The sequence below is a fragment of the Trichosurus vulpecula genome, chromosome 3, assembly GCF_011100635.1.
Source record: "Trichosurus vulpecula isolate mTriVul1 chromosome 3, mTriVul1.pri, whole genome shotgun sequence".
NCBI classification, from domain to species: Eukaryota; Metazoa; Chordata; class Mammalia; order Diprotodontia; family Phalangeridae; genus Trichosurus; species Trichosurus vulpecula.
In genome coordinates, this window is record NC_050575.1 from 101,378,472 (window position 1) to 101,391,750 (window position 13,279).

The following is a 13,279-nucleotide window of genomic DNA, read 5'->3' on the forward strand; positions in this document are numbered from 1 at the left end:
AATACACAGAACTGAGTAAAATTTATATTATTAAATTGCTTTGTCATTAAGTTACTGGGCCAAATCACTTTGACTTAGAGATTCAACAACTAACTATATTCCAAGGAAGTTATTGGCTGTCCATTGATTGGAGAATGGGTCTGACAAAAATTCTGGTATATGAACATAAGTAAATATTATTGGACCATAAAGAATATGGAATGTGACAAATTTTGAGAAACATCAGAAGACTAGTATTAACTTATGCAGAGTAATATAAACTAAATAAAGAGAATAATTTACATGGTAACTACAATAATGTAAAAGAATCCAACACTGAAAAACTTCAGAACTCACATGTTTTTAGACAAGGACAATGTGTTTGCTTTGTTTATCTGTACCTATCGGTTACAAAGGAATTTTAGGGGGAGGACTTTGGGAAGTGAAAGTAATGTAAAAAAGGGGCAGAATAGCATCAGCTAAAATGGATAAAATTAAGGTGTTGGCTTAAGGTATCATCTCATACCCATTAAATTAGCAAAGATGGGAAAACTTATTAGTATAGGGAATGTAAGAAGACAGGTGTGCTATTCACCGCTGCTGGAATGTGAATTGGTTAAATTAGTCTGGAAAACAATTTGGAATTAGGAAAGAAATATTACTGAACTGTTCATGCCCTTTGACCTGGAGACTGGGACCTGGGACTTCCGAAGGAGTATTATATGGTAGTAAAAAACAGAATTGTACTTGGAGTCAGAATTGAGTTTGAATCCCAGCTCTGTTGCTGAGGGATGTTGGAAAATATGTTTGAGCCTTAGTTTCTTCATCTTTAACAGGAAAAGTGTTGAATTTGGGATCAGAAGATCTGGGGTCAAATCCTGGCTCTGTTATGTATTACTTGTGTGACCTTGGACAAGTCACAACACCACTGGGTTTTGGCTTCCTCATCTGTAAAATAAGGAGTTTGTACTAGGTGGTCTCTGAGGTCTCTTCTAGCTCTATAGCTATGAAACTATGATCCTATAACATAAAGGGGGTTATTGGCAGCTAGGAAAGACATTAACAAAAAATTGGAAACAACATGACTTGGGGGAATGGCTGTACAAAGTGTGATGCATGATTAGAATGGAATGTGACTATAATAATATTCTATAAGAAACAATGAAGATGAGGAATTCAGAAAAGCATAGGGAGATTTGTATGAATTAATACAAGGTAAGATAAGCAGAACCAGTAAAATACACAATACTCAATACATAATGTAAAAAAATAACAATGACAGGTAGTTAAACTCTGATTCATTGTAATGACCAATCTTGACACAAGAGAACAGATGGTAAAACATAACTCTCTTCTACTGGTTGAGAAATGGAGAACTAGAGATGTGGAATACAATGTTAGACCTCATCACCATCTTGGTGGTTTTGGCTGGTCCAATGGTGGGAAAAGGGGCAGGAAGAATTATCAGGAAAGGACTATCATGTAAAAACAAAAGGCGAAACTTTTGAAATGAAATTAAAAAGAAAAGATCCATTGTACAGAAATATTCATAGCTGCATTATCTCTGATAAAAAACTGGAAGCAAAATATATGATTAGTAATTGGGTAACATACTATAGCATATGAATATAATGGAATATAACTATACCTTAAAGAATGACAAATGGGAAATTTTCAGAGAGACTTGTTTGAAGTAATTCAGAATAAAGAAAACAGAACTAAAGGAAAATAAATATGCAATGACTGCAACAATATAAATTTAACCAAAGAGACAACAATCCTCTGGTGAACTGCAGCAGTTAGTGTTAGGGTTTTCTTTTCTCTTAACAATGGATAAACTATTTTTAGGGAACATACTTTGTAGGAGAAGGGCAGTGTTTGGGTGTGTTGTACTAAAAGAACTTTTATTGATAATTTTAAAATGAAAACTAAAAAGAGAAGATTGGGTGATATCATCTTGGGATCTCGTAAGGCTTGAAATTCTTTATTGTTCCAGGAGTACAGAAGGAGGCACTCAACTAGGAAGGAAAGTATCGGATTGGATAGACATATAACACCCTCTTGGCATATATCACCCTCTTGATGCACTTCTATGACTCTCCATTGTTTACAGAATGAGGTTTAAACTCCTATGAAGGGCATTCAAGGGGCCTTAAGAGGTCATCTCGTCCATTCCTCTGTTTCCAACCCGCTTTTACAGACTTGTCTCTCACACTTCCCTTCTTTTACCCTAAACAATGACATATGCGTTTCTGCCTCGGGTCTTTCATCCCGCTCTCTTCTCATTGGCCTCATCTCCACTTGCCTAAGTCTGATTCTTCAAGGCCGGCTGAAATCTTACCAACTCCAAGAAGAGCTCCCCCACTGCCTCTATCCTCTGCGAGAGCTTTTTCCCTTAGAGCGTCAGTAAACAAACAATCGAGGGGAATAACGTTCACTTCCGCACTGAGTAGAGCCTGTCTGGGAATTCTAGTATGTTTTTTCTCTTTCCTCAGTTTTCCTGACTAAATTGTGAGCTCCCTGAGGGTAAGGACTGTCTCAAACCTTTTTGCATCCCTAGCACCTATCACACGCGTCTCTCTTCCCTAGGGGCTCCCCTCAGACTCTCTCCCAAGGGATCTCCTCTGCCCCCTCCCCCAAGACATTCCCGCAGACTTTGCACGGAGTGGAGGGAGTTGGTGGATCCGGGCTACAAGTCCTTCTCCAAGCAGTACTCCCAGCCCTTCGGACCGGTCACCCCGGGGTGGCCCGGTGGGGGGCGGGGACGCGCCTGACTGGGGGTGGGGCTGAGCCTGGGGTGAGAAGCGGGAACGCGCCAGGAGGAGACTGGAGCAGGGGCGAGGACGCGCCCGCGGTAGCGGGGACGAAGGCGGGAGGGCCGGGCGCGTGTCCGCGGCGCCGTGACTCGGCGGCTCCGCAGCGGCTGCAGCGGGAGGACCCGGCCGGAGCCGCCGCCATCGCAGCCGGGCCCCGCCGCCCCCGCCCCCGCCCGGCCCCGCCGCCGTCCCCGGCCCGGCCCCGCCGCTGCAGCTACCGCCGCCGCGGAGATGCTGAAAAGCCGGGGCCGCCGCGCCCTCGGGCCGGGCCGGAGCCGGAGCCGGAGCGGGAGCCGGAGCCGCTGGCTGCCCGCGCTCTGCTGTTTGTTGGGCGCCGTGCGGGCGGCGGCGGGGGCCGGGGCAGGGGCCGGGGCCAGGGAAGAGGCGGCGGCGGCGGGGCCCGGGGTGGCCCACGAGGCGCCCTTTGCGGGCCAGGTGCGTACGAGCTGGGTCCCAGGGAAGGGGTAGAGAGGAGAGCGATCCAAGTCTGGGGTTTGTAGGGAGGGGACTATGAACGGGGAGGGGGAGTCCGACCCGGGGCCCTGCTTGCTAGACCCGCGCGGAAGAGGCCCGAGGGACTTGGGGACCAGGGCGGGGTTCTGGCCCCGGGGCTCAGCCCGCCGGGAGCACGTGAAGAGTGGCGGACATGAACATGGTCACGGTCACGGGCCCACTGAGGGAGGGCCTCTGGGGCCCAGGTCACGAGTTGAGGAAGGTGGCAAGTGGTGGTGGTGGTGATGGGGATTTATTGGGGTCAGGGTCGCGTTTGGTTTGGGGCTCGCGGAAATGTCGGGATTACGAGCCCGATCTTGAGTGGGGACGGAGTGCTGGGACGGAGAAAGAGAGGGAGTCTGTGGGGACTGGAGCACAGGGGTTCGGACTCGGAATCGAGGCGTTGTGCGCGCCTCCAGGACGCACAGGAGGGAGCCTCCTGGTTCAGCACCATGGACAGAGGCAACTCCTGGCGCTTCTCTCGTGTGGGGCTAAGGCTTGTCAGGGCTGGACAATGAGCCCTGAGCCGGTGCCTTGTGTAAAGGGAACCTTGTAAGAACACAGAGAGAAGGGTCACCACAGTCTGGACTCGGGGGAGAAAAGTGGGGAGTAGAAGAACTAGAAGCCTGGAGAAGAAAGGAGAAGCTGTACTTGAAGGCTTTCATCCTTAGTTTCCTGTCCTCTCGATTTCTCTCTCTGTCTCTCCCTATGGCGGCCTCCTTCCCCAGCTTAGCCTAAGGTTCTGTTTCTGGGATATCTGTCCATGAGTTGGAAGCCCATTTGGTGGAAGGCTTGGTGATGCTTCCCAAACTGGAAGTCAGAATTTAGGAAGTCCTCAAACGTCTAGAGATTTTCTACCCAAATTTAAAGTTCTTTTTGTCTTCAAACTCAACCACTTCTTGCAGGTGATGAGTTCTAAAATTTAATCCCCCTTGGTTTTCTTTTTTTTTATGCTGAACTTATGTGGGATAGTGGGAAGACCCCTGGACAGGGAAGAAGTTGACCTAGGTTCTAGTTCCGGTCCTGCCATTGACTCACTAGATAATGTTGGGCAAATCTTTTTTCTTTCTCTGGTGCCCAGAATCCTCCTTTGTAAGATAAGAGGGCTAGACTCTCTCTAAGGAGTCTTCCAGCTCTAATAACAATTATATTCAAATTCTAAAATTCAAATAAGATTTTCCATTTTACAAAATACTTCCCTCACAGTAGACCCGTGAGGTAGACAGTGCAAATAATGTTATCCACATTTTTCAGATGTGGAAACTGAGGCCTAAAAAAGGGAAGTGGCTTGCCCAAGGTCATATAGCTAGTAAGCTAGTAACCCAAACCTAGACCCTCTGATTCCAAATTCAAGGCTCTTTCCACTGCATTTGTTATTCATTTGATCTTTGAAGCTCCAACAAGTGTACTCAAAAATGTGTTAGGTGAAAAGTCCATGTTTACCCCTAAAATAGTAGGAAGAGGAATTATCTTGGCACCTGATTTCAGTAGTTTGAACTTGATGAAATCTTGTTCCCTATAGAGCAACTCCATAGAATATTGAAATGTTCCAGTTTTTTTCCAGTTCGTTTGTGTTAGAAAACATCCAGGCTTGCTTCCAGTTTGATCTGATCCCCTAGTGTTCTTTTAAAAAAAACTTTTGGTTTCATTCATGGTTCAGTTAAAATAATATTTGGACTCAGTTTGGGGTTTAGCAAATTAGTTCAGGTCACCCTGATTTTTAGGTCACATTTTTAGGTTCAGTTCAAGTTCCCAATGAATACATTTCATATCTTCCCAAGTTTTTATTAGCAGCAGTGTATAAAGGATAGTACCTCACATCTGTATAGTGTTTTATCATTTGCAAAACAATTCATTCGTTTATTCATCAAACATCTATTAAATAGCTGGTGATATGTACCATTGAAAGATTCATTCTGTCTGGAGGGGATCAGGAAAACTTTTAGAAAAGAGGTAACATTTGAGGTGAGCCTTGAGGGATGGGTAGTTGAAGATAGGGAAAGGGCATTCCAAGCACAGGTAACAATCTGAGAAAAGACACGGAGGTCTGGTAGTGGGAGAGGGTGGCAAATCTTCAAGGGAATTATCCAGTATGAGTCTAGTAGAGTACATAGTGATGAGTAGCAAACTAAAGCTAAGAAGGCGTATAGTCATATTTTGGAGAGCCTTGAATGCCAAGCAAAGGAATTAGAGTTTTACTCAGTAGGCAAGGGCAAGCCATCACTAGTTTTTGAAAAGGTGTCTTAAACAGCTATTAAAGGATGGTTTAGAAAAGTTAGACACTAAAGGCTAAGAGACTGTTGCAGTAATCCAAGTGAGAGGGGATGAAGCCTGGAACTCAGTTATGGCTAGCATTTTTTATGTAAGTTTTACCATGTGATCCTTCTAACCTCTGTAAAGGAAGCAAGACATGTATTAGTAGCTCTTTTGCACAGCCGAGAGAACTCACAGAGAGATGTAACTTGTCCAAGATCATATCGGAACAAGTGCTAGAACTTAGGGGTCCTGAATTCTGTGCTTCTTCGGTTAAGTCACGGTTCCCCTCGTTGTTACTCAGAATTATTATGACTAATAACAATACTTTAAAAACTGCATTCCTAATACCTTTGGTTTCTATGATCATAGAATACCATATATGGAAACTATCTTGGAGATAATCTGGTCCAAACCTCCATTTATCGAAAGAGAAAACTAAAGGGGCCTGAATCACGATAGCCTTACCTATTCCTTTTTCCTGTCCGTTAATAGTTTCAGACAACATATATGAGCTATGGCTATCTGACAACTGGTATTGGTTACTGTGAAGGAAAGGGGGCAGGGTAGGTGGTGGTCTCCTTCCCTCTCTGGGAGAAAACAGATCCAATTTTTTAGCTTTACTTTGAGCTATAGGAAGAGCTAGCACGGCATCCTTTGTGCTTATTATGTGAGAAATATACTTCCCCCTCCTCCTGGCCCCATTCTCACTACTTCAGCTGAATTCCCTATAGACCCAAGCAAGGGTGTTTGCTCTGGCCTCGTGGACATAGGCCAAAGATGTTGTGCAGATCCCAGTGGAATTCTCCCTATGGAAATTCTAGTCCTCCCACTGGGAGGCTAGCTTGGTGCAAGTTAGACGTCAGAGTCTAAGGATGACCTGGAGCTTTCTTTTTGTAATCAAAGATTTAGGAAGAAGAAGAAAAACAGTTGTTGGAAATAAACAAGTATTGTGACTTTGAATCATAAACTCTCAGTACTGTAAGCAATCACGGGGCTCATCTGGTCCTAACTTCACCTGAGCATGAATCCCTCCTCTAATATCCCTGACAAATGTTCATCTAGCCATGGCTTAAAATGTCAGAGAGCTCATGCCCCCTCCATTGGTGGATGGCTCTGATATTTAGGAAGTTCTTTCTTATACTGGGGCAGCTAGGTAGTATAGTGGAGAAGCATCAGGCCTGGAGTTATCTTGCTAAATTAAAATCTGACCTCAGACACTTACTAGCTGTGTGACCCTGGGCAAGTCACTTAACCCTGTTTGCCTCAGTTTCTTCATCTGTCAAATGAGCTAGAGAAAGAAATGGCAAAGCACTCCAAGATCTTTGCCAAGAAATGGGGTCGTGAAGGGTTGAACACGACTGAAAAAATAACTGCAACAATTCTTACATTGAGCTGAATTTTGCCTCCCTATAGCAGCTTAGTCTGTTGCTGTTCCTGAGGAGTTTGGGTAGACAAACCAGACCCTGATAACAAAATCTCCAGTATGAATCTTTATGAAACCTTGGAACATCTGACAGATCCAGGAATAGGTGAATTCCATTGGACAAAGTGTGCATGTTATTATAACCTAATTTAGACTTTAGATTGTTTCCTTCTACTTCTGTGAAAGTGTTCGGTTTCAGCAGTGAATGGGAATCTTGCCTAATCAATAAGCAGTCACAGGTTCTCAAAGAGGAAGACTTTGCCCTGGTTTATGGGATTTGAAGTCAGAGAATCTAGGTTGTGTGACTTTGGGCAAATCATTTAACCCCTCTGGGCTTCAGTTTCTCATTGGATGACCTCTCAGATCCCTTTAAGGTCAGAATCCTTCAGCCTATTGTCCCTCACCTCTGGTGAGTTGTGGCCCTTATAATCACAGAATTCCAGGCTGGAAGAAACTTTAGTAGATAGAATGTCAGAGCTGGACAGATCCTTAGAACATAGAACATGATTCTGAGAGCTGGAAAGGACATTTGAAGTAACCTAGTAGAATCCCTTCATTTTATAGATGAGAAAACTGATGCCCAGAGAAGTAGTGATTGGCTCAAGGTCCCATAGAAAGCAAGTAGCAGAGATAGAATTCAAGTCTAAGTTTTCTGACTAGAAATCCTGTGTAATTTCCACATTATACCATATTGTATCTCAAGGTCACCTGCCCAGGGAGAGAAGTGATTTGCCCAAGGTCATGTAAAGAGTTACTAATAAAGCCAAGACTAGAAATCCTGACTCCTATCCCAGAGCTTTTCCTACTACCCATGTTGCCTCATAAGTAGAAGAACCCAAAAGTCTGTCCATATCCTGTGCCTATGGTACAATGGAAAGAGCATTAACTTTGGAGTCTGAGTACCTGGGTTCAAATTCTTGACTTGTCCTTTCCTATCTGTGTGACCTTAGACAAGTCCCATCACCTCCCTACCCCTCAGTTCTCTCATTTGTAAAAACTAAAGGATTGAACTAGATGGCCTCTGAGGTTCCTTCTAGCTCTAAATCTAAGATTCTGTGATCCTTCTTAGTTCTCTTTCCTGGAGAAGGTGGGTTATGAAGTGTTGACCTTGTGGTCATACATAGCCCTAGCTATAGGCATTGGGTGCAGTCCCTTGGAGTCTCCTATCTGGACTGCCCTGAACTCTGATGATTGGCCTTGAAGAATTTGAGAAGGCCACCTACTCTCTGAGCTAGTTCTCTTTCCCATCTTTTAATTCCTGCTTCATGATTTTCCTGTATTGTCTGGTATTAGATCCTGCCTGTATCTTCATGGCACAGTGGAAGGAACATTAAAAATTTGTTTTACTTAACTGTGTATATTTGTTGCAAGGAGTTTTTCTCTCTCTCCCCCTCTCTCTCTCTCTCTCTCTCTCTCTCTCTCTCTTTCTCTCTCTCTCCCTCTTTCTCCCCCTCCCCTCTCTTAAGAGATATGAGTGGTAGGAAGGAAAGGGAATAAATGACTGTTTATTGAAAAGAGTAATTTAATGCAATTTTAAAAGGAACAGTAAAAACGATATTGGCTGAGCCATCGAGGGAACTGAGTTTGACTTTTACCTCTGCTGCTTGGTACTTATATGAACTTGGGAAAAATCACTCCCTTTTTCTGTGCCTCAGCTTCCTCCTCTGTGAAAGCAGGAGGTTAGGCTAAATGATCTTCAAGGTCTTTTCCAGCTCTAAATCCTATGATTAAGTGTCCACAGGGTGTCTTTTGGAATCCTGCCTTTCTTTTGTCATGTGATCAGCTTCCCTCCCTCCCTCCTGCCACCTCCTTCTGTCCTCTGATCTCTGCATGAATTATGCTCTTAACTTGGGCCTTCTAGGTCTCAACGTTCCCTCTCTCCTCTCAGCTTCTTCCCTCGCACCCCCATTTCAACACTTTCCCCTTGCAAACCTTTGCAACTGCCTCATCCTTTTATGGAGCCCCACACCACGTTGGATCTTGAATCCCTGCAGAATGGCCAGAGTAACTCCACTGAACATGTTATCTGGACCCCTCTCGCATCACTTACTATACCCTGTTTCTCTTACTAGACCCTGAGCCCCTTGTGGAGAGGGGTATGTTTGTTGGACAAAGGGTAATTCAGATTGGCTGAAGCGTAGAGTGTCCAGAGGATAGTAGTATGAGATAAAGCTGGAAATGTAGGATGGTACCAGGTCATGGAGGGCCCTAAATGCTAGTCAGAGGACCTTGAGTATTAATTGGTAGGCAATAAGGAGACACGGAAGATTTTTGAGCACAGGAGTGGCCATGATCAGGGGATGGGATAGATGTGAGAGAGACTGGAGATGGAATCTACAAAACTGGATAATTGATTGGATGTGAGAAGTGAGAGAGAGGGAAGAGTCAAAGAGTAACATAAGATCATGGACATGGGAGACTGGGTGAATTGTGGTGCCACAGACAGAGAGGAGAACAATAATGAGCTCTCATGGACATGTTGAGTTTGGCCATGTGGGATATCCAGGTGGAGATGTTCTTTTTTTTTTAATTAATTTATTTATTTTTAGTTTACCACACATGGTTCTACATAGATTTGAGTTCCAGATTTTCTCCCCTCCCTCCCCCCTCCCTCCCCAAGATGGCATGGAATCTCATATAACTGTCATGTATAACTTCGCATTGAATTAATTTATGCACTAGTCAAGTTGTGGAGAAGAATTTTGACCAATGGAATGAATCATGAGAAAGAAGAAACAGAACCAAAAAAAAACCAACCCAAAAACAAAAACAAAAGAGAAGCAAAAAAGGCGAGCATGTAGTGCGCCTCGATCTGTATTCAAACTTCACAGTTCTTTCTCTGGATGAAGATAGCATTCTCCATCTTGAGTCCCCTGGAGTTGTCCTTGCCCCTTAGGTTGCTGAGAAGAGCGCAGTATGTCAGGGTTGGTCCTTACGGGATCCATATATCTGTGGCTGTGCACAACGTTCTCCTGGCTCTGCTCCGCTCACTCAGCATTATGTCGTGTAGGTTTTTCCAGGTTGTTGAAGTCTGCATCATCCCCGTTTCTTTTTTTTTTTTTTTCTTTTTTTTTTTAAAGGTGTTTTATTTATTTTTAGTTTACCACACACGGTTCTACATAGTTTTGAGTTCCAGTTTTTCTCCCCACCCTCCCCCCTCCCTCCCCAAGACGGCATGAAGTCTCATATAACTGTCATGTATAACTTCGCATTGAATTAATTTATGCTCTAGTCAAGTCGTGGAGAAGAATTTTGACCAATGGAATGAATCATGAGAAAGAAGAAACAGAACCAAAAAAAAAAAAAAACAAAACAAACAAACAAAAAAAAAACCCCAAAAACAAAAACAAAAGAGAAGCAGAAAAGGCAAGCATGTAGTGTGCCTCAGTCTGTATTCAAACTTCGCAGTTCTTTCTCTGAATGAAGATAGCATTCTCCATCGTGAGTCCCCTGGAATTGTCCTTGCCCCTTTAGGTTGCTGAAAGAAGCGCAGTATGTCAGGGTTGGTCCTCACGGAATCCACATATCTGTGGCTGTGCACAACGTTCTCCTGGCTCTGCTCCGCTCACTCAGCATTATGTCGTGTAGGTTTTTCCAGGTTGTTATGAAGTCTGCATCATCCCCATTTCTTATGGCACAATAGTATTCCATCACCTTCATATACCACAGCTTGTTCAGCCATTCCCCAATTGATGGGCATCCCTTTGCTTTCCAATTCTTGGCTACCACAAAGAGAGCTGCTATAAATATACTTGTACATATGGGTCCTTTTCCCGCTTGCATGATTTCTTTGGGATACAACCCTAGAAGTGGTATTACTGGGTCAAAGGGTATGAACATTTCTATAGCCCTTTGGGCATAGTTCCACACCGCCCTCCAAAATGGCTGGATCAGCTCACAACTCCACCAGCAATGCAACAATGTTCCAATTTCCCCACATCCTTTCCAGCATTTATCATTCTCCTGATTGTTATTTTAGCCAATCTGACAGGAGAGATGTGGTATCTAAGAGTTGTTTTGATTTGCATTTCTCTAATCAGCAGCGATCCAGAGCATTTTTTCATATGCCTGTAGATAGCTTTAATTTCTTCCTCTGAAAACTGCCTGTTCATATCCTTTGACCATTTCTCAATTGGGGAATGGCTTGTATTCCTATATATTTGGCTTAGCTCCCTGTATATTTTAGAGATGAGGCCTTTATCAGAGATACTAGTTGCAAAGATTTTCTCCCAATTTTCTGCTTCCCTCCTAATTCTTGTTGCATTGGCTTTTTTTTGTACAAAAACATTTCAATTTGACATAATCAAAATTATCCATTTTGCATTTTGTAATGCTCTCTATCTCTTGTTGGGTCATGAATTCTTTACTTTTCCACAAATCTGATAAGTAAACTATTCCTTGCTTTCCCAAATTATTTAGAGTATCAACTTTTACTCCTAAATCATGAACCCATTTTGACTTTATTTTGGTATATGGTGTAAGATATTGGTCTATGCCCAGTTTTTTCCCTACCATTTTCCAATTTTCCCAACAGTTTTTGTGAAATAGTGAATTATTAGCCCAGAAACTGGCTTCTTTGGGTTTATGAAAGAGTAGATTGCTAAACTTGTTGATTTCACCTACTTGTCATCCCCGTTTCTTATGGCACAATCGTATTCCATCACCTTCATATACCACAGCTTGTTCAGCCATTCCCCAATTGATGGGCATCCCTTTGATTTCCAATTCTTGGCTACCACAAAAAGAGCTGCTATAAATATCCTTGTACATATGGGTCCTTTTCCCGCTTGTGTGATTTCTTTGGGATACAACCCTAGAAGTGGTATTGCTGGGTCAAAGGGTATGAACATATCTATAGCACTTTGGGCATAGTTCCAAACTGCTCTCCAAATTGGCTGGATCAGCTCACAACTAGGTGGGGATGTTCTACGTGTGCCGGGAGATACAGGTCTGGAGCATAGAAGAGAGGTAAGGGCTAGAGACAGAGATTTACAAGTTGTCCACATAGAAGTGAAGCCATGAGAGAGAATGAAGTGGCCAAGGAAGAGTGTAATGGAGAGAGAAGAGAAGAGGGACAAGAACAAACATCTGAGGAACATTCACATCAACAGGTTAGGGAGAGGATGGAGAGGCAGGGAAGGGATAGAGAAGGGAGAGTTAGAGAGGTAGGAAGGGAATAGAGCTTGGAGAGTGTCGCCTTTGCAGTCAAAGGAGGAGCAGGTATATACAGTAGGTATGGGTGGTTAATAGTGCCAAAAGTCACAGAGTGGCTGAGGAAAGTGAGGAGTGACAAAGAAGGCCATTGGATTTGCCCCTTAGGAGCTAATTGTTGACCTCAGAGAGAACAGTCTTATTAAAGTGGTGGGTGAACAAAAACAGAGCAAGGGAGCGAAGAGAGAACGTCAGTGATGTGAAAGGGTAGGCACCCCTTGTAAGCAAATTTCTAAATGTTTAGCAGTAAAGAGGAGGCGGGGAGGGGAGTGATTGCTATGTTAGACTTTGAGAGACCTGAGCATGCCTGAAGGAGAATATCACAAGGGATCACATTTGAAGCAAGATTGACTATACACGTAAGAGTGAGAGCAGGACCACTGGAGAAAGGTCTCAGAGGAGGGGAATTAGGCTTACAGTGGAGTGGGAACCTCACTTCTGGGATCAGAAGGGAATGGGTGATGATGTTGATAAGTCAAAGAATAGAGGAAGAAAAGCAAAGGGACTTCATGTTGGAGGGCTTCTATATTCTGAATGTAGTAGGAGGCTAGATGCTCTAAGCATTTGGATTTAGGGTGTGGTTGGGAGCAAAAGGAGAGGACAGGTGAAAGGGGGGGGGGAATGTGATAAGGAGTATTATTAATCAATCAATTATACATTGCTCTTCTCCATTCACTCTACAATCCAGCCAAACTGGCCATCTTACTCTTGCTTATATAATGTTCCACCTCCTTTCTGCGTGTCTTTGCCCTGGCTCTTCCCCATGCCCTAGGTTTCATGTGAAGGAGAGAGCACAAGAGATAGGAGAGGAGATTGTGGTAGAATAATGGAATTTCAAAGGTCTGTATCTTGGATATGTCACAGTTCTGGGAGGTGGTAGGAGGCCAATGGTGTAAATTAATACATTGGCATTAGGACCTAGTTGAAGCTGGCTGGCGGATGATATTGGGTTAAAGAGATTGAGGGATTGTGGGGTCGGAGCATTAGTGAAGGGCCATCAGCATGAATATTCTAGCCCCTCATTATGATGGCAGGGGATGGGATGGAAAAGAGCACTGTGATTTCAGGTACTAAAATCATTGAGAATGTTGGAGGAGTGAGC

The 13,279-nt window shown here is 43.8% G+C and overlaps 1 protein-coding gene across 1 annotated transcript in view; it reads left to right on the plus strand.

Moving 5' to 3' along the window:
• Nucleotides 1–3,026: 3,026 nt before the first annotated feature.
• The window catches only part of MMP24 (matrix metallopeptidase 24), a 61,322-nt gene continuing 51,069 nt past the window's right edge, over nt 3,027–13,279 (plus strand). Inside the window, exon 1 of the mRNA XM_036751745.1 lies at nt 3,027–3,230. Coding sequence (XP_036607640.1) covers nt 3,027–3,230 — 204 coding nt within the window. The remainder of the gene's footprint in view (nt 3,231–13,279) is intronic.